Consider the following 20,441-nt stretch of genomic DNA (forward strand, 5'->3'; position numbering starts at 1 on the left):
TTGGATGGAGATAAAACATTTGTTCCATAACACCCAGCAGCTTACACTGAAGCCAGTGAGGCTGCCCAAAACCAATCTGTGCTCAGACAGTTATAGGCATCTGTGGGGGGCAGCCCCTTTTCCTGTCCTGCAAAAAGGTTTTTTTGCTCCAGGGTGTGAGAAGAGAGAAGACTGAGGCGCATATACCACCAGGAAACTGTGGATGCTGGTGATGCCCCTCTCCTCCCTAGCATTTTAAAGCTAAAACATCCTATACTGTAAATGACACATCTCCCTTGGAATAAGTCATGAAAGTCATCATCTAGAGACCAGCAGAGAGGATTAAACAACAGAAATGCAAGTTGCACATATTGGCTTTACAGATTCCTTAAATGAAGGCCACAAATACCAAACTAACAATAATAGTCAATATTCAGATTTATCATATGTAGTTATTGAAACATTGTACCTTTAGGGCACCTTTAATCAAATCTTGCTGGAATTTTGATACATAGTTTAATTAGAATTAAACTATAAATTGTAAGGCTATCAGTTTTTGCTGTCCAAGCACTCTATGAACAAAAAAATCAAGTGGAAGTGGGAAATACAATGTAATAACAATTTCATTGATCTGTTAGCACACATGATTGAGCACTTGAATAACTGGGAATGGATTCCATTTCTTAGGTAAATTGTACACTAGAGCCACTGGATAAAGAACTTTTCATGTAAGATAAAATAAGTAAATTCCACTTGGCAGGTTGAAGAAGCCCAAGCAGTTATGGAGAGTGAAATGAGGACCCAGCTTCGCCGCCAGGCTGCTGCACATGCTGATCACCTAAGAGATGTTCTTAGGATCCAAGAGCAGGAATTCAAACTGCAGTTCGACCAGGTGGGAGCTTGCATTATTATCGTGCAATGTTTTAATTTCAGCAGTTTGCACTGCTGGATAATTGAAGATTTTCCTTCCCAAAATCCAGTCATAACTATGGTTATGTACAAAGGAATAGTATTGTTCTCAAGTTGAACTTATTAGTATGTAGACATGCTTTAGGACTGTACATTCTTTTGTCGAATGCATTTGAATTGATTTCAGTAAGCACATGATGGATTCCAAAAACACAGAGGGAAAGAGTTATTCTTGCATGCCATATGTCTTAACTTTGGGAACAGAGCTGTGCCTGGCTCCAGCATCCTCACCAGCTGCAGCCTCAGATCTTTGTAGTTTGGATGGAAGGTTTAAAAGGGGTGTAAAGATTGAAAGTATTGTGTGTATGTTCTTTTAAGTGTTGGTAAATTTCAGAAGAGCAAAGCAGGTAAAAGAGGGGAGATGAGTGAGTGAGGGGATTGGTTGGAGACTGAGAGTGTATCGGCAGAACATGGAAGTGTGTGAGGAAAGAGAATTAAATACTAGCAGCAGTCAATAGTCAGTTGGAATCAGTCAGCATTCTGGAGAATCTGAAGAGGCAGCCTTCTCTTTAGAATCCCATACAGTGCTGTGGAAGCCATTTAGGAAAGGGAAGGAAATAGAATACTTAGAGGATATATTAGCAACCAGGGAGAGTTGAAACCTAATATTGTCAAGTATTATAAGGAACTGAGAGATGGAAGCTGACAGAAACCTGACTGCAGAAGAGAAACTGAGATAACTAGAATAAAGACTGGTCAAAGAACATTCAGAAGAGAAAGGAAGATTTGAGGGTGAGGAGTGATTGTGAAGGGAAAGAGTGAGATACCTCAATCACAAGTTATTAATATACACTGTTTTATTTACTAAGGAAATGAGTTACAGAACATCTTGAAAGCAATAAGCTGTTTGAATACCAGTGTCTTGTCCACAGGATTACATAGTCTGGGGTGGCCATTCTGAGGCTTGGGAGCCGCCTGAATTTACTTTGCAGCTCACCATTCACCACCGGGGGCACCTGCAGGCATCCATTTGCCACTGCTGCTCGTCATGGGTGCCTGCTTGCAGCTGTCAAACATCTGACATTTGCCATATGTGGCTCTTCCATTGAACAAGTCTGGCTGCCCCTGTCATAGTCCAATGAAGGAGGCTTACAGCTTGGGCACAATATTGAGGGAAAGGTTAATTAATAAGATTGGAATTAAATTCCTGGTGGCAGTGTTACATACTGAGTGAAAGAGAGGGTAATATCAAGAAAGTTAAAGGCACACCATATCTTAAACAAGTTATAGGAGTGTACTCATGACTGGAGAACTCTTGTGTTTTCTGGCTGAGTCTGCTTAAAATCCTCCAAATAGGGAACAGTGATTGTGTGGGACTCTTCTGTTCCTTCCTTGCAACATACAAAAGAACTGAAGCTGCAGCTATGAGGATGTTTGGAGCTACTATGCACAACCCCACTCCTTCCTCCATGCTGTCTCAGAAATGTCTCTTGGAATAACAACTGTTCTCAGAACATGTGGAGGCAAATACCTAACTAGGGCTTTATGAAAGCTTATTCTGATATTTTGTTCACAACCAGTTTTGGGTTTCAGAACTTATCAGAAAAACTCAGTGAACAAGAAATGCAATATAAACGCCTTGCTCAGGAACAACTTGACAACTTCACCCTGGACATCAACACAGCCTATGCCAGGCTGAGGGGAATTGAGCAGGCAGTTGAAAGTAAGTATGGGAAACTTAAGATAGCTAATTTATTTTGCTGAAGCAGTTGCGTGAGTGGAAGTCAATCCATGATTGCCATGTGCTTGGCTTAGACTGGAAAAGCAGTGTAGGTCCTTTTCTTGAATGTGCAGGTGCAGGACCTCACTGAATGCAGGCAAGTAGGCATTGCCACCAATCAAGGGAACATGTTATTTTTGTTATAGTTTATTCAGTTCTATACTTCCCCAGAGCCAAAGCTCTGTGTGCAATTTATAGCAGTCCATAAAACAGATATTAAAATACAAGTATTTATTAAAATGCAAGTATAAATATTAAAATAAAAACAGTTATTAAACTACAATAAAATATAAAATTAAAAAACATTAAAAGGTTTAAAAATGTCTCTGCTTCTAGTCAGAGCAGACTGGGTCCTCATAACACCAAAATTGTGATTCCTTCTTTTGGGTACCTGAAGAGGACCGAATGGACTTTGCCATAAGTGTATCCTCCATTCTTTATTTTCAGTAATAAAGGAAAGCCTGTATTCTTAAAGGACTACCAGCAGCAGGGAGGGAAAACATTTCCAAAGAAGACAACCAGTGGCAGAACTCTTTGGATGCTTTGCTTAGTCAGGCAAATAAACTCCACTTTGTACAGTGCTCAAGAGGAGGGCATTTAGTTCCTCAGGACTTTGAACTTAACTGCAAAAAATGGTGTTAAAGGCTACTTGTCTAGAGCATGCTCTGGTGGCTTCAGTTTTGTGCGAAGTGTCTTCATAGAAGGGCCATCACTAAGTGATGTAGCACGTTTTGTGCAAGGAAATTCAGATTGAATCCTGACATGTCCAAGTAACGCTGGGAAAGACTCCTCTCTGACAACTGCTATCAGTCACTGTACTGAAGTAGACTAAACGTCTGACTGCCATTTGTCAGTATATTTTTCTGCTTCTGCAGTCAAATCATTCAGTTTAAAACACTAATCTGGGAATGCTGATAGTGCCCTACTGTTTTTGACAGGGCTGCTGTTAAGGTAAATGAAGTACAGCAAGTTGTGCACCCAAAAAAAGCACCATTTAAATACTTTGAATGTTTAATTTATTTTTACAGGTGACTTTCTTACTAGTAAACTTTATGGGATTTTATATTACAGGCCATGCACTAGCTGAGGAAGAAAGCAGGAAGGCCCATCAGTTGTGGCTTTCAGTTGAAGCTCTAAAGCAAAGCATGAAAACTGCTTCTGGAGATAACACTACTGAGCCACTGGAGGGTGCAGTAGATGCTATCCAAGCCAGCTGTTCTGACAATGCCTTCACCCAGGCCTTAACAGCTGCCCTTCCCCCAGAATCACTCAGTCGTGGAGTGTACACAGAAGAGGCACTGAGGGCACGTTTCCACACTGTTCAAAAGCTGGCTAAGAGGGTAGCATTGATAGATGAAACAAGAAACAGCTTGTATCAGTACTTCCTGTCCTATCTGCAGTCCCTTCTTATGATTCACCCTCAGCAGCTCAAGCCACCTTCTGAAATTGGCTCTGAAGATCTAGACACTTTTAAATTGCTCTCTTATGCATCTTACTGTATTGAACATGGAGACCTGGAACTGGCAGCTAAGTTTGTCAATCAACTGAAGGGAGAATCCAGGAGAGTAGCACAGGACTGGCTGCATGAAGCTCGGATGACCTTAGAGACAAAACAAGTGGTGGATATTCTCACTGCCTATGCCAGTGCTGTAGGCTTGGGGACAACTCAGGTAGACTGATGTAGGTCAGCTATGGAAGACTGCTGTATCTCCACAAGTAGTCCAGTGAAGTGTCAGATTTCAAGCGTGTTGGGAAGGAAATCAGAAGCTAGCTTTAAAGCAGTTCCAAACCATACTGGGCTTTCATGTCACTGGCTGAGAAGTGGCGCTCTAATGTCCTAGTACTTTCCTAAAACTTACCACCTGTTGCATTTGTACCCCACTTTTTCTGTCATTTATGATATCTGGAATTTTCTGCAAATTAAAAAAAAGATGTTTCCAGGTATTGATCAGCTTTGTGAACCAACCAAAATAATGTTTATACCCGCTATTACTAATTTGCCACTTGGTGCACTTAAATAAATTGGTGTTTAAAAAGAAACCAAATTGCTTTTCATTGCTATTCAGATAACTTTTAAAGATGCTAGAAGAAAACTTTATAGCAAAATGGTATGTACTGCATGAAGAATACTCTGCTGGATGATGAGATAGCAGGGCTGTGTACATTTCACAGCTGTCCAGAAGTGCAAGAACAGCAATTTGAGGATTTCTGGAGAATAGCTTTCATTTAAAAGCAATTATGAAAAGAGGTGCTTGGAAGTGTGTGAAAAATCTTTGCTGACATCTCAGAAGCCATAAAGCTGCCTAAATAGAATGTTATGTAGTTCCTGTTCCTTTTCAACCATCAGAAACAAGTGTCATTTGCAGGATCCTTTATTACCACAAGCTGATCTTTAATACATTTTGAGGTACCCCATAGAAAAAACTGAGGTGATGCCTTCTGGGAAAAGCTGATGCTTGTGTCAACCTAATTGCACAAAAGGCACACCACTGCACGGATGCAGTACTCTTCACAAATCTCCATAGCCCTCTGTAGAAATGATACTGTCTTCTAGAGCCTGTGATCCTTGCAGGAAGGGGTAGCTGGCATCCTTAACTGCACTTTAGGACACAGTTCTTTCCCAAGAGCCATGATGGACAGGTGCCTTCTCTGTTTTGGTTGATTTTCTCAGTCAGTATGTGCTTGGACTCGCAACACACTGTTAAATCAGGCTACAATATTCACTGTATGTGTATTAAAAAAACCAATGCCCACCCTACTTTAACACGTAGTTTCACAAAGTCATCCATGCTACCTTGGTGACATTGCAAGGTTCAATAATATTGGGCTTTTGTGAATATAAGACCACAAAGTCAAGTCACTAGCAAAAGCAAATAGTGGTGACCGTATGGATGTGGCTGCATGTTTCACTGTGTTGGCATGTGTTAAGTCTTTATCAGATCTTCTTCAGCTGGTTCTTTACTGAAGAAATTATTCCCACATTTCTTCCAGTATGGAAATGAGATTCTAGAATGTTTGCCACCACTTTTAACCCAGTGTTCCTTGTTGTGCTCCCGGCCGCCTAATCAAGTACATCTTGCTTATCAGAGACTGGAATGTCCCAACACCCTGTATTTAAAGAATTAGTTATTGCTAACCTCGGTATTGCTACCAATGTGTTCCCCAAACTGTTTCTTTGCTTCTCTGATTGTCCACTTGCATCTCCCCTGTACAAGCTTGTGGTCCCATTTATTCTTTTTCATTTGGGCAAGTCTTCCATGTTCTGAAGGAAGCTTTCTTCTCCCTAATAGCTTCCTTGATTCTGTCATAGAATCACAGAATAGTAGAGTTGGAAGGGGCCATGAAGGCCATCGGGTCCAACCCCCTGCTGTTGCAGGACACCATGTTCCACCATCCCACTCAGATAGCTGTCCAATCTCTTTTTGAATGTCTTGTGTGGGGGAACCCAACACCTCTCTAGGCAGCTGATTCCACTCTTGTATTGCTCTGACCATGAGGAAGCTTTTCCTGATGTCCAGCCTGACTCTGGGATGCTGCAACTTGAATTGATTATTCCGTGTCCTAAATTCTGGCATCAGAGATCTTGACCTTCCTCTTTGTGACAGCCTTTGAGGCGCTTATAGAGGGATATCACGTCCCCCCTCAGTCTTCTCTTCGCAAGGCTGAACATGCCCAGTTCTCTCAGTCTCTGCTCATCTCAGCATCACCAAACCTCTATGCCGTATTTCCCAAGTTTACTGGCCAGCTGTTACTTCAGTGGATGGATAAGTACTCTTCACCAGTTTCAGTGTTACCACTCTCAGATCTGCACTGTAAGAACAGCTTCCACTGCACTCGGGTGTTGTTTTTGTATATGTGGCAGCAGACTGTAAAATGAAGAAAGTGTAAATATCTACTTTGGTTGGCTGCGCTTTATTCCCCATCCCTTCCAAACAGGACAAAACCCTATAGAAGTGCATACATCACCACAAATGTATCTTTTTCCATCTTAAGATTCTCCATTATGTAAAATCAATAAAAATACAGTAAAAATCCCCCACTCATTTCCTTGAGTCACTGTAGTTGCATTTGAAGAGGCCATATCCTTCCTTTATCCAGTAAGAACACTGAATTAGTGAGGCTGGAAAAATGTTTCCCGTTGAAGTAAATTATTAATGCTGGAGAGATGCGTCTTTCTTCCAGACGGACACCTTTTCTGCAATTCAAAATGTTAAACAATCTTCCCTGAAACTCTGCATCAGAGATAATTGTTTACTGGACAAGTCTGCAGCCCATTAGAGCAATATCCACATAACACTGGATTAGTTTCAGCAACTCAGCTTTTGGGCCAACCTGGCTCTCAAAAGAGTTTGGTGTGGAGGTTAGACTGCTGAATTGGGCCTTTGGCCAGTTGCTGGCTCTCAGCATATCATACCTCACCATGTTGTTGACAAAATAAAATAGTGGAGGAGGATCATGAAAGCTACCTTGGGTTTTCTGGAGGAAAAGACAAATTTAAATGTAACAAAAATCACCCGTAGTTTTATCAAACATCTCTTGATACTAAAATCAGCTTTAGCTTCATCAATAGTCATGAACAATTTTGTATTTCATTATACTACATTGTATGGAGTACCTAAACTAATGTAATGGCAAAAACCAATAGGTTATAGACCATTTTGTTACCTCAGGATGTTTTGATTTATAGAAAAATAAACTTGTAAAGGGCAGAAGGCTTAAATTAGGCAACACTTTCTACAAGGGGGGATTTCTCACCCAGGAACATCAAATGTGGCTTCTGTGGTTGCTGCTGCTGAAGACAAGGCAATACCCTGCTGCCACCGCTAGCCCAGAGCTGTGGCTGGGCACTGGTGAGGCAATGTGTGGACAGAGGCAAAAAGCAGCACAGCACCCCCAATCACAGCATGGCTACAGCTGGCTCAGCAGTTACTAGGCAGACCAGGAGAGCAAAAGTGGAGCTGGGAGCATCTGCTGCAGCCACGGCTGCTTTTGCCACCAAACTCAATGGCAGAAATGTGGAAACCAGACAGAAACAGTGCATCCAGGGTCACACATAATGACAAGCTGTGGTGAAGAGTGGAAACCTTATGGCAAAATGTTTCAAAATGTGGTTTCATGGAAACCAAACATGTCATGATCAGGGGTCTTCAACAATGCCAGTTGAAAGGTGCCGGCAGCAGGCCCAGGCCAGCAAGGCGGTGCTGGCAGGGGGCGCAGGCCGATGAGGGGGTGGGGCGCGCCCAGCGAGGCAGGGGGGCATGTGCATGGCAAGGGGGCGGCTTGCTCATGCGGAGATTGTTTTCTCCAGCGAATCCAAAACGATCTCCACGTGAGCAAGCCGCTGCCTCAATGTGTGGGTGCATGCGCAGTGAGTCCAACCTCTCAGGTGGGCCGGATAAATGGGCATGGCATATAGCAATGGAAAGGCCATAGTTTCAGGACCCATGCTAAAGATAATGGATTTACACATAAGCTGCCCCAGTGTTTTTAACTTCTCAAAATATTTCATTTTTAATTCATTCGCTACATATAAATAGACATTCCTTCCCCAAATTTTCTTTTCAGAAGCACACTCTGGCTTGTCTTGCATTCTGCTGGGAAAATTTCATCTTAGGCTCAGGTCAGTGAGAACTTACAGCATGTCAGCACAAATGCTTCCATCAGAATGCTGTGCTGGGATCAAGCTGATTGAAACTTAATATGAGAATATATCTCAATAGTCCATTTGTTTCTTTATGAAGATTATAGCTTAGGAGAACGCAATGTAATGAATAATAATTATGCAACTTGAGAGAAATGCAGAAGACAGTAATTTCAACTCATTTTAGCTTTGCCAGTATAAGATCAAGTTTAGCAAATGCAGCACAACACACCCCAATGCTTGGAAAAGCTGGTCTAGACTGTATTGCCTAATGGGACTACCCTACTGTTCAAAGATCAGTAAAAAGGTAAAGAAAAAGATTTCCACAGAACATTCCTGTCGCAGGTATACTACTGTGTAGTGATCTTAACACAACACAACACCCAACAAGAAATCAGGCAACCATACAGTTTCTTTTATTTTAGAGGCAAATCAGTAGGACAGTAATTATGTGATTCATATAGGCAGTTCTAGTTTTCAAAATGGAGCTGTTCAGAGGAGAGAACCAGTGTCCCAAAATATGGTGGGATAGAAGTTCTTATCAATACTTGTTCATCATTAGACATGAGCTTGGATGATGAACAGAATTGTTAATTACACCAGATAATGTGCAAGCTCCAATGGGCAGCTGTCACATACCATGTAAGAGTTGTCCCTTTCTTTGGGAAAAAGAAGAGGCTTTTTCCGGCTTCTATTCCTCATCACTGCTGTCACCAACTTCTGCTGACATATCAGCCAGAGCACTCCTGTAGGATCAGAATACAGGACACAAATGTAAAATGGACTGTAATGGTAGAATGATCTCACATTGCTGGCAAAGGCATAACCCTGATCCTGTCAAGAAAGCACCTGCTTGAAAACAGGCAGAGCAAGAGCTGCATGAAAGGGAGAATAGGGGACAAAAGACTGCTCCAGAGATCTGAAGTGGCCCTCCCAGTTTTTCTGTTCATGGACCTCACCTTTGCTCTTCAGAGAGCTGAAATTCTTTTTGAACTCTCTGGATAAGCTTTGCAATGCATGGTAAACTGAAATCAGCAGTCATCTTTACCAGGTCAAGGGCCTGCTCTGGTTGGTTGTTTTGTTTAATGCAGTTCAAGACCTCATTCATCACTTCATCACTGCATGGGAGACAGAGAGAGAGAGAGAGAGGAAAGGACGAATGCTCCAACAACATTTCTATCAAATCTGGATTTAATACAGGATTCCATCTGCAGAGTTATGATATAAGCTATTGTGGGGCTAAGAGATCTCTTGATTTAACACACAAAAGTGCCCTTTGCTAGCAACACTAAAAGGCACATCTTTGGTATCCCCTAAAGTGATCAACTAAGCCATAAGTGCAGACAGACAAACAAGCAAAACAAAATAAAAATCACACTTTTCTAAAAACATTTAGTATGAACATTGAGAGGAAGACTATAACACACACACACTGCATGCAACTGCTCAATATATTGCTAAGATTGCCTTGTTCTAGCCCTCTCTCTGTTATTTCTAGTGGTTCTTTACCCTTTGTTATTATATAAATGTGTAACAAAGGGTACGCATTTATATAATAACAATTTTACGATAATATACAATGATCATTATTAAATGATCATTGTACACAATGATCATATTTGTACAAGACATCTCACCCTGTGAATACAACTCATGGTGACCCAGCAGTCAATCTGGCTAACTGTTGTTCTCCATACACTTTCTCCTTTGGTCCACTGAGAGGTATCCCAGGGCTTGATTGGTCGAACTGATCTTATCTCCTCTCCCTGCTCCTATCTCAATTGCTTTTCTAGTTGACACAGCTTGCTCCTCCTCTTCTTTCAGGGATCACTTCTAATTCTCAAAGAAGAGTGACAAGCAGCACACTGGAGCAGTCTTCACTGAATCACAATTGTTTTGTGCCAGATAGGTGCACAAATGTTCTAGTTAATTTTACTTACTTTTTTCTTCAATCGTTTGAAGCTGTTGACCAAAATGTGAGCTCTTGCCTGGTCAATGTTCTTGCTCATCTCTTACCAGAACACTAACCAGGCAAGGCTTTTGCATTTTGGGTATTCTTGCACAACTCTGAAGTACCATTGCTAATAATAAAAAAGAACCCAAAACATTTGAGCACTTTTTTGGTGCAAAAAAGATGCAGAATTAGTAATGTTCACTTCAGTGTGCTGCTGGGCATATTGGAGGAATGGCAAACAGCCATCTGCAGAAAGCAGAAAGGAAGAAAAGCTTTTATGGAAAACACAAGCATATTGCACAACTGACTGAAGAAAGCAAGCATGTAACAACTGATCCAAAGTGCAATTTGGACACTTTATGAAGCAGATGTCATTACCAATGCCCAAGGCAATATTGGCAAAAGAGGCAATGGGTTTTTGCTACTTTTGCCAAGTAGCTCATTCATGAATGGCCTGGGCCCACAATGGGTGCCAATGTCATCTGAACCTGGGTGATCAACCTCATTGTGGTTCCAGTGATCCTTAGAACAAGCCACTGGTTGACAGGGTAGCTTGTTGCCAAAGAGCGAGCCACCATGCAGCAAGTTGTCGAAGTAACACACCAACTAACCATGGCTAGTTACTTAGAATGGGTTGCCAGGTCATGTGAACACAGTCAATGAGTCAGATCAAGGTTTAGGCATATACAACTGGGCTGATGGAAACAGAATCAATCACCCCTCATCCTCCCTCCAATTTGTTGTAGGTATTATATTTTAATTTTATGTTGTGAGCCGCCCAGAGGCTTCGGTGAATGGGGCGGCACAGAAATGTTTTAATAAATAAATAAATAAATAAAAATCTCCTGAAAATGCTATATAGAAGGATGGTAGATCCTGCTGAATGGGGTGCACTGGCACAGCACAGATCCCTTCAAAATGGGCAGAGTCTTTCCATCAATGGAAGACAGTTCTTTCATTCACCCTGTTTAGTACACGTTACCACCTTTCCATATATCTGATCTGCAGTGTACCCAAAACAACTTAGGATAATGGTGGCAGCGGAGAGACAACCCAGTCCTCTTGCAGTGTTCCCTTGGAAAGGTGGAAGGGACCAACTGTCATGCACACTGACTCAGAGGAGTCTTTGGCGCACACAGAGGAGGAGACTTCCCGTGGGAACCAGGCTTCGTTGCAGGAAGTGTACATCTGGTGCCAGTGGTACAACCCCCCCCCCGCCCCCGACGAAGCTCTTCAAAGAGAAGAGGGCGCGGATGGGAGTAGGATACAAGGCGGAACTGATAGTGAACTGCAGTCGGAGGGCAGTCGGCCAGTTGCCAAGAGAAAAGTTGAGGAGCCTGATGATAACAGTCTTGGGAACGCGAGAATTGGCGTTGGCCCAGCAGCGGGGTTGGAAAATGCGTGCTCTCACAGACACATGCACAGACTAGGGCAATTGGAGATGAGAGAGTTGGAAAGAAGTCTGTTGGATCTGCCCATCGAGGGGCGGCCCAGGTGAGTCAAAACAATTCCATAAGCTGATCTCTCTCAGAAAGAGAAGACAACTTTGCCATTTTCACCATCATCATCATCATCATCATCATCATCATCATCGTTTCCTGTAACTGTATTGGCAACATTTCATAAAATAAAGGATTTTAGCTACAACTGCCTGGTTCGTTGTTTTCATTGGGAAGGAGCACCAGCCTCACAACACCAACAACCTGTAGTAAGCCAGATTGCCTGTTGGGCTCACTGTGGGTTGTTTCACTGACAACTGACCTACTGTGGCTTAGCATGATGTGTGAATGTGCCTAAGCAGCACTGGGTTCTCTGAAAAACAGAAACTTACCTGGGAATTCGGTTGTGTTTCCTGAAAAGCTCCAACATATTCCTGTTTGGAGATAAAGTGAGTGATCATTTGCTATAAACTGGCCAGAGAGCCATGTGGCTATTGTGATGGTCTATAAAAGTTTGAAATTAAAAATAAAACAATTTGAACTTCTGAGACAGTTCTCTCATGATAAGTGCACCCTACTGTAGAGATGCAGCAACAGAAGAACTATACCTGTTGCACAAGAGAACCCACTTCCTGAACCTAAGAAAGAACTAATTACTACACAAATGAAAATTAACTTTTATTGACTGCATTTTTTGGTCTTTGTTTGCCTTTTAAGAACTACCATGTTGTTAAAATAAAACAGAGGATTGAAGACCACTGAAGTAAACATATTTTTTTCAGGGCAGTAGTATATCAGAGATTGGGTATTTTGGAGAAGCTGTCACTTTGGAAATAGCAAAGTGCCATCTCTGAAAAGACAAAGGGGCAAAAGCTGTGCAACCACAAAGCATACCATGGCTGGAGTGAGGAGAGTAAGCAAATGACAGCTGCTCCAAAGTGCCACTTGGGCAACTAGTGAAGTCGCTCTTGCTGCCAGTGGCCCAAAGCAACCTCAGCAACAGAGGCAACGGGCTTTTGCCAATTTCACCATTTTGATTTTCTTCCTCATTTGAATTCCTTAATGTTGGATTTGTGTTCAAGAGAATCAGAAAAGCATATTGGAATACTGGCAGCCGGAAGAAGACAGGAGTCCTATAACAGGAAGAGTTCTTTCAAAGGAACTCCCACGCTCTAAAGATGGGGGTGAAAAACAGCAGCAGCTCAAAGACTTAACTCATGGGTCCTGAAACTAAGGCCCAGGGGCTGGATCTGGCCCGCCATGCCCATTTAACCAGCCCGCCCCACAGGTTTTGCATTCGCCAGGCGTGTGCGCAGGTGCGTGTGGGTGCACGGCTTGCTTGTGGGGAGATCGTTTTGGACTCAGAGAAAACGATCTCCTCGTGAGCAAGCCGGCACCTCACCGTGCGCATACCCAGCAGCAGCTTGCTTGTGGGGAGATCGTTTCGGACTCAATCAGAGAAAATGATCTCCTCGCAAGCAAGTCGGCGCCCCTCCCTGCATGCCCTTCCCCCGCCCCTGCCTCACCCTGCCCCCAGTGCCCTTCCCCCTGCCGGCACTGCCTTGGCGTCCTGCGCCTACCTGCGCCTACCATTGACACCTCTCAACTGGCCCCCCGTTGAAAAAGTTTGAGGACCCCTAACTTAACTGATGGACATGCCTTTACTTGCTTCAGGATTTCCTGATATTTGATTTGTTTTAGCATTTGCTTCCAGCACGAGACCTAAGTTGGTGGTAGCAGTTTTGCTTTACTTACCAGGCTTCTGCTGTTCTCCCAGCCCTGGCAAATAGAACTGTAGAGTTACTCAAGGAAGTAGCTGTCCACTGTAGGTAAGTGGGTCTCCTTTCTTGTATCTCATAGAGAGGCACTATATCTGCAGCACAGTCAGCAAATGCCAACTGAATCTGAAAAAGATTTGACTTAAGAATCCTTTTCAGTTACTTTGTTCTGCTTTTCATGTTTGCTGCTGCTGCTGCAATTAGTTTAACAATATATCTTATTATATTTTATGATTTATTTATTACCCATCTTCAGAGTCAGTTTTTCTGACAAGGGCAGGATAAAAGCATCACTGAAATTAAGAAGTGTGTACACATCTTATATTCAATTTTATATTATTGGGAGTCTGAGGTATGAGAGTATAAGCACAAGCCAATAACACATAGGTAGCAGTTTGAGGAAGGCAAGCTCTGCGATGCAAGCATGGCAGATCAGCCTGTGGCTCAGAAAAGATGAAAATATGATGAGGCTTCTTCCATTGTCTTGCTCTGCTGACAGAAAGTTTTACAGCAATTTCTCTGTCTTTAAGAAAAGACTTGATTATAAAGTGGGTATTTTTGGCAGCTGTCATCTGCTTTCAGGCCCCCACACTCCTGCTGATGAAGGGAAAGCAAGATTGTGAAGATGGAAAGAGGGAGAAATGAGTTGCCTAATGCTGGGCTTGGAAGCCTAGTGGACGTGACCTGGAACTCCATGCTGCTGCTCAGCTGCAGGAAAACAGCAGGGAGTGGGGCTTGAGGGCAGGTGGTGAGGCTTCCCTGTGCCTTCTCCCAGGGAGAGAAGCAGCGGGTGCCTTTGCTCTGCATGGCCACTCCTCAGGTGAGAGCTGACTGCCCGGAGTGAGGCACCTCCTCCTGGGCTGTTAGTTCCTTGTGAGGGTAGCTTGGCCCTCTCCCCCAGGATTCTGCATGGCTGCCACTTGGGGCTGAGTGCCAGCTGTGCAGAGGAAGTCCTAAGCAGTCTGGTGCTGCTCTTCCTCTTGGCTTGAATGGCACAATAAGCCACCTAGGGCTTCCTGAACTCTATAGCAAGCCATCACATTTTGGCATGGCTTAAAGCTACCCCGGGGAATCATGGGGGCTGGAGTGCACGGTATGTCACCGTCTCAGTGGCTTAGTGTGTCCTCCAAACCCAATCAGTGATGGGCTGCAGTCAACCAGGGAGCTTCAAGGCTGACAGTGCTTGGGCTGCTAGCTAGGGATTAATTAACCAACTCACACAGCTGAACTAGTTTTTCACACCAGAGTCCCTTCTCAACTTACCTCTGCAGAATGAGTATCTCTGGCCATGAGAGCCAGAACTTCCTCCACAACATGGGGCCTACAGCCATGCCCGAGCTGCTTGATATCTTTTCAGAGAGGGAAAAGAGAGAAAGACAATTAAGAAATGAAGCCATAACAACCAGTGAATTGCTGAGAAAAATGGTCACATAAGATGCCCATGATTTCACTGAAACTGCATCTTTTGCCTGATAAACACCAAACAGTTGATTAGCCATCTAATAATGTCAGTTCTGAGACCACCAATAGTGCTATTAAGATCACTGTACTTCTGTGAAAGTGGTCTCTTATTTTGGGCAGGGAAATTTTCTCTTGCATTACTCTATACGGCATAATGTGTACTGACAGAATCGTCTATGAACACAAAACACATTCAAGTCACTGAAACTGTATGGCTTTATCATAAAAGGAGAGTGTGTTTAAGGAGAGTCAATCTGACAGTCTTTCCCAATCAAGCTGCCAATACCAATTCATGGTTCTGAATCTGAAGTATTTTGTAGATTTGGTGACTCTAAGTTAATCTAACCAATATTAGAATATTAAACTTAGTTACCCAATTAAAATAAAAGAACAAACATTATTACTGACCTTTCCAGATCTGAGGAATAATTTCCAAGTGACTGGCTGTGTCCAATGCTTGAAGAAGATGCAACATCCCGTTAGAGTTTGGGTAAAACATCTGATGAAATAAAAGTTTTTTCCCCCTCAATCATCAGCTTCATTTTCTTAAACTTCAAAAACATCCACAAATACACGCATTAACAAATACTTACTGAAGGAACAATTTGTTTATACCATTTCAACACAACATCAAGTTGCTCCATCAGACACAACAACTTAAAAAACCTTCCCCTGTAGAAAGAAAGATCAAATTATCAAAAATCTAGCAGTATTTGAAATGGAATTCTAGTCATTAAATCTCCTCCATGACATCAGAAAAGCCTCAAATAGTTTATAATAAAATTATTCATAATGTTCTACAGCACGTGTAACCTTAGCACTCTAATATTAACTTGTGTGGGTTGCCTGTCAGTTTAAATCCTGTTTTTCCCCTGACATGGTAGACTGCTTTCTAGGAACATGGCAACTAGGTCTGAAGGGTTATATTGCTGCAAGTATTATTACATATATGGTTCAAAAGAAAAGCCTTGTAACACTCCACCTGCCCACAGAGAGATGCCCTCTAAAATGTTCTAGCCACTTCAAATGCCTTCACTGCAAAAATAAACTATTCTGTCCAACTGATAAGAGTATAAATACTTCTAAACTGGAAGCACATGCTGACATTTTGAATGAATGCAACAAAATACATTAAGTGGGAAGTCTGTGCAACAGTTACCAGTAAGAAGCCTGCTGTGCAGTGGTTCCCATCATTTTCCTGTTCTCTCCAGTCTTGACCACTCTATGTAGTTTATAGGCAAGTTGAATATCCTTTAAGTCCAGGCACTACAATGAAGGCACACAGCATGAGTACATGAATCCAAGACATACAAGCATCCTGCTGCACAGGGTATCACAAAGTGTTTTCAGTGTTAAGAAAATAAGCACATTTTCAGTTAAAAGTTTTGCGAATGACTATGAATTATTAAAATATCCAACCTGATCCCCATCCTAGAGCTTAAGGATACAAAGAAGGATACAAAAAAGTGGTATCTTTAACTTTTGCATTCTCTAATCAGCAGGGCTGATCAACAAAAGTCTGGCACTGAGTTCTTCAAATTTAAATTGTCAATATAAGGACTCAGTTTTCAACACAGTTTCCTTTGCTCTCAACTGTTCCACAATGAAGTGTGGTGACTATGTTGAAAGGGCAACTGTTTCTATCCTCCTCCTATCCATGACTACACACTATAGAGGATATGAATATGGAACTTGACCCAAACAGATTCCAATTTTTGTTTTACTCTACTATAATGTACAACACTTTGGGAACTATTCCAAGCTGAAAGTTGCACTGGACCTATGTCAATTTGGTTCCAAATAGGGTAATGTGTGTAGTTTAATAAAAAAAAAAATCAAAAATATACTGATGCTAAAAAGAGAAAGAAGTGTGTGGTTGATTGTGAAGGTTGGTGAAAGAGAGGAACCTGTCTACCAGAACAGATCCAGAATCCTTTGTAAACTAACCAGTAGATTTTATAGGTAGCTGGAAAACTATGAAAGTAAAATTCATATTGAAATGTTAAATAGCAGAAACAAATCCACTTACTACTTTCATTGCTTTTGAAAAAAAGTTGCCTGAAAAGGAAGAAATAAAAATCCCTGTTATTCTGGGTTACTAGAAGATAAGTGATCTATCAGGTTCAAGCAGGACTGATTCAGTTCTCATGACAGGGCAATCCATTGTGGGTACATAGCTGTAGTAGGCTGCCCTGTAGTGCAAATTCAGTTTCCCACATGGCGTGAGAACAAGCTACCCTGCCCAACCATGGCTTGTTCTTGCCATTGTTGGACCCACAGGATCAACATGTCATTTGAACCCAGCATACTGATGCTATAATGGATCCAGGGAATTGGGGACCATCCCACTTAGCAACAGCAGCAAAATCTCCTTGTTGCATATGTGCAGTTCCTCCAGGTTATGCCAACAGCTCCAAGGGCACAAGTGGAATAATCACTGGCTTACTCCCCTGCTATAGTTACTGACCCCCTTTTTCAGTCATTCCACCCAAGGTTAGGATTCTTTTCAGAATCCACAGACTTCCTCTTGTGTTCAGCCTTGTCCTACAAAATAAGTTGAACCAAGAGGAAGTTCTCAAACACTCACAGAACTCTAGTTGCACAAGTAGCAACATTCCCCTTTAGGAGTAGCTGCAGGATGCAAAAGAAGGGAGCTGCAAGCGGTCACACCTGCTGCCATGTCCAGGACCAACCTTCTTCCCCACTTGCTGCTGCCAGCAGTGGTGGTGGCTGTGGACAAATGGTGCTGATTGCGCAGCATATGGGGGTCAATTCCTGGCAAGAGCCCTGCAAACATCAGATATGTTTGCCAGGGACTCAGACCCTGGGTCGCTGTCAAGTGGACTGGGATCCAGGAAGCCAAAACCAGGAGATATGATGGATTCTTTGCACAAAGCATTTTACACACATCCCTATAACTCTAGCTTTCTTTTGGAGATTGCTTTTTGTTATCTATAAAGTGATAGCAAGTGATCCATCACTCCAAATGATTCTAGATGCTCGGGAAGGTGAAAAAGAGCCCCCCACCCCTATGGAATCACTTGCAGAAAACCATACAATCAGTACATATTCCTGTGGTTTTTTTTTTAAATGACAACTTCCTTGGAAATTGTCACAAGTAAATATTCTAGTAAATGGGATGGGCTGCACTTTTGCCCTTCCTAGGCTTGAGAAAGAGTGGAAAAGGTAGAGGACATTGACAACTGACAAGTTCAGATATAAAATCTAGGAGATCTCACTGCAACCAAGTGAAGACCTTGCGGCTTCGCTCTGTGCTTGAGAGCTACACATTTCATAGCTGTCAAGTGAAAGCAAAGTAACATATTTGAAACCCAGCTTTGTCAACATCCATGGATGAAAAAAGCCTAAGCTATTACAAAGGTAGTCATGAACAGAGGGAAAGGAAACCAGACAGGTGCTGCCACACAGCTTCCTGAAATACCTGCAAAAGGACTTAAGGGAAAGGAGTGGGGGTGAGCTTGATTGTCTGTTGGGTACACTGTGGGTTATTTCACAAACAACCCACAGCACATCTTATTCACAGGTTGCAATGATGTGTCATGGGAACTCACCCAGTGCTTGAAGCAGCTGAAATTCAGTGAAATTGGTTGAGAAACAATTATAATATTTAAGGCCTTAGATGTATGACAAACATATCCATTTTAAACTTTCATGGGTCTGACCACAGAATAGTAGAAACTGCAAACTGCCAAGAATTCTCTGCTCAAGATCTTCAACCCTGCCTCAAAATACAATTCCCATGGTTCTGTGGGTGGAGAGGAGGGATGTTCAACTAGCTTGTCCACAGTGCAGACACACTCCAAATGATATAAACAGCCCATTAACACTGAAAAGTAACAATTAAAACAGAGTTGCCACTCACAATTATAGCACTTTCTGAATGAATGACCTTGCAAGGTAAGTATGCAGAACTAGCAAGAGAAGGACAAACAGAAGGCCACAATATCACCATGTCACCAGACATTACTTATTACCCATATAACTAAATTTATTATGGCAGTGTTATATATTAACACTGAGCCAATTAACACAATCAAAGCAAAGTCAATTTAGAATAAAATCACAAAGTATAATTCCCATTTCTCGTGTAAGACAAAAGCAATTCATGTACACATGGAACTCCTGTACAACATAACAGGTGCTTGGAGTAAAGGAGGAAATACATACCATCATCTGGGTCCCGAGGGTAAAAACTTTTTCCTTCAATTTCATCTATAATATCATAGATTATTTCCACTGGTCTTTGAGTTGCTGTAGCTGTAGAACAAGAAAGCGATCATGATGTAATTGGGCACCTTCTCTAGAAAATGAAACATTTCATCTATTTCTGTGAGAAATTCAGGCATAAGAGGTGAACAAAGGTGAAAAACAGGAAGGGAACAGTAATCACATGTTTTACATAGATATTAAGCAGCATGGAAATTGACACTGAATTCTGAGGAACTCCGTGAGGAAGAACATTAAGCATCCAAACCATCTTCCAAGATCTACCTTCCAGGAAGAAGTGGAGCCACTGCAAAGTACTGAAGACAGTCCAGAACATTATCATAGTCAATGTGCACAAAATAACCCATGATGAAGTGTCATGCAACCCAAACCACCCTGTACAAGTTCATATGGCCACAGAAACAGCTTGACTAGGCGTTGTTCTACTCTAGAAATTACATACCAGAATTATGAAATATGCCAAGAAGATGGTCAAATGTTGCAAGGCTAGGTTCTGAAATAAGCAAATATATGCTGAGTCAATTCATTTTTGACTTACCCAAGGTATAAAAAATATACACATCCATAATCTAGAAACAGGAGCATCTGCTAAAAGAAACCCATTACTCAGGAAGTCTGAAACTATTCTCAGAATTTCAACTTAGTCACACTTGTTGCTGAGTAGAATTACACATATCCCAGCCTGTCTTTTGCTAAAATAATGGGAATGTGGAAACACAGAGGAAAATAGGTGGATGGAAGATGACACTTAATCCTTCTCCTGTCCACCAGTTAAGCATCTGCTAATTCTTCCATTTATGATGGAAAGCCTGTGTTTTCTCCATAACTTCCATTTCACTCTGCTTGAGAACCATTTGTGCAAAATGTGATAGCTAGCCTAATAGCCAGGATGAAAAGGTACAAACATATAGATTCCATTCTGCTCCACTTGCACTAGCTACCTATATGTACCCCAATACCTGAAAGAACACTTCTTTCAACCCCAATGTGCCCAGACATTACCCTCAACACCTGAGGTCTTCCTCTGAATGCCATCTCCAAGCCTGGTGGCAACTTGGAGGAAGGTAGCTCCCAAATTCTGAAATAATCTCACCTCTGATGCCTACCTTGCATCAATTTTACTACCTTTTTGGTGTCAGGTTAAGACTGTCCTCTTTGTTGAGGCATTTACCAACTCCAAACAGCACACAGGGAGAGTATTACCACTTTTTTTTAAGCTGGCATGGCAGTGTGGGTTGGTTTTAGATGTTAA

The 20,441-nt window shown here is 42.1% G+C and overlaps 2 protein-coding genes across 10 annotated transcripts in view; one reads left to right on the top strand and one right to left on the bottom strand.

The window, feature by feature from the left end:
* The window catches only part of IMMT (inner membrane mitochondrial protein), a 53,539-nt gene extending 43,123 nt beyond the window's left edge, over nt 1-10,416 (top strand). For 2 of the 3 annotated variants that reach the window (XM_044447406.1, XM_044447407.1), the window contains 3 exons: nt 740-871; nt 2,482-2,611; nt 3,740-4,708. In XM_044447406.1, the coding sequence (XP_044303341.1) occupies nt 740-871; nt 2,482-2,611; nt 3,740-4,347 (870 nt within the window). In that variant the 3' untranslated portion in view covers nt 4,348-4,708. Of the gene's footprint in view, nt 1-739; nt 872-2,481; nt 2,612-3,739; nt 4,709-10,133 lie in introns of those variants that run through there. The other variant, XM_044447408.1, reaches the window with a different exon arrangement.
* PTCD3 (pentatricopeptide repeat domain 3) overlaps nt 1-20,441 on the bottom strand; it is a 45,368-nt gene that overhangs the window by 4,054 nt on the left and 20,873 nt on the right. For 2 of the 7 annotated variants that reach the window (XM_044447409.1, XM_044447411.1), the window contains 11 exons: nt 19,632-19,682; nt 19,130-19,219; nt 16,971-16,999; nt 16,101-16,207; nt 15,535-15,613; nt 15,350-15,440; nt 14,744-14,829; nt 13,458-13,606; nt 12,095-12,136; nt 9,269-9,427; nt 8,704-9,055 (listed from right to left, as the gene is read on the bottom strand). In XM_044447409.1, coding sequence (XP_044303344.1) covers nt 9,001-9,055; nt 9,269-9,427; nt 12,095-12,136; nt 13,458-13,606; nt 14,744-14,829; nt 15,350-15,440; nt 15,535-15,613; nt 16,101-16,207; nt 16,971-16,999; nt 19,130-19,219; nt 19,632-19,682 — 938 coding nt within the window. In that variant the 3' untranslated portion in view covers nt 8,704-9,000. Of the gene's footprint in view, nt 1-6,241; nt 6,535-8,703; nt 9,056-9,268; nt 9,428-10,249; nt 10,510-12,094; nt 12,137-13,457; nt 13,607-14,743; nt 14,830-15,349; nt 15,441-15,534; nt 15,614-16,100; nt 16,208-16,970; nt 17,000-19,129; nt 19,220-19,631; nt 19,683-20,441 lie in introns of those variants that run through there. The other 5 variants (XR_006416420.1, XR_006416421.1, XR_006416422.1 and 2 more) reach the window with 5 other exon arrangements.

The sequence above is a fragment of the Varanus komodoensis genome, unplaced genomic scaffold (assembly GCF_004798865.1).
Source record: "Varanus komodoensis strain SLA01 unplaced genomic scaffold, ASM479886v1 scaffold51, whole genome shotgun sequence".
NCBI lineage: Eukaryota > Metazoa > Chordata > Lepidosauria > Squamata > Varanidae > Varanus > Varanus komodoensis.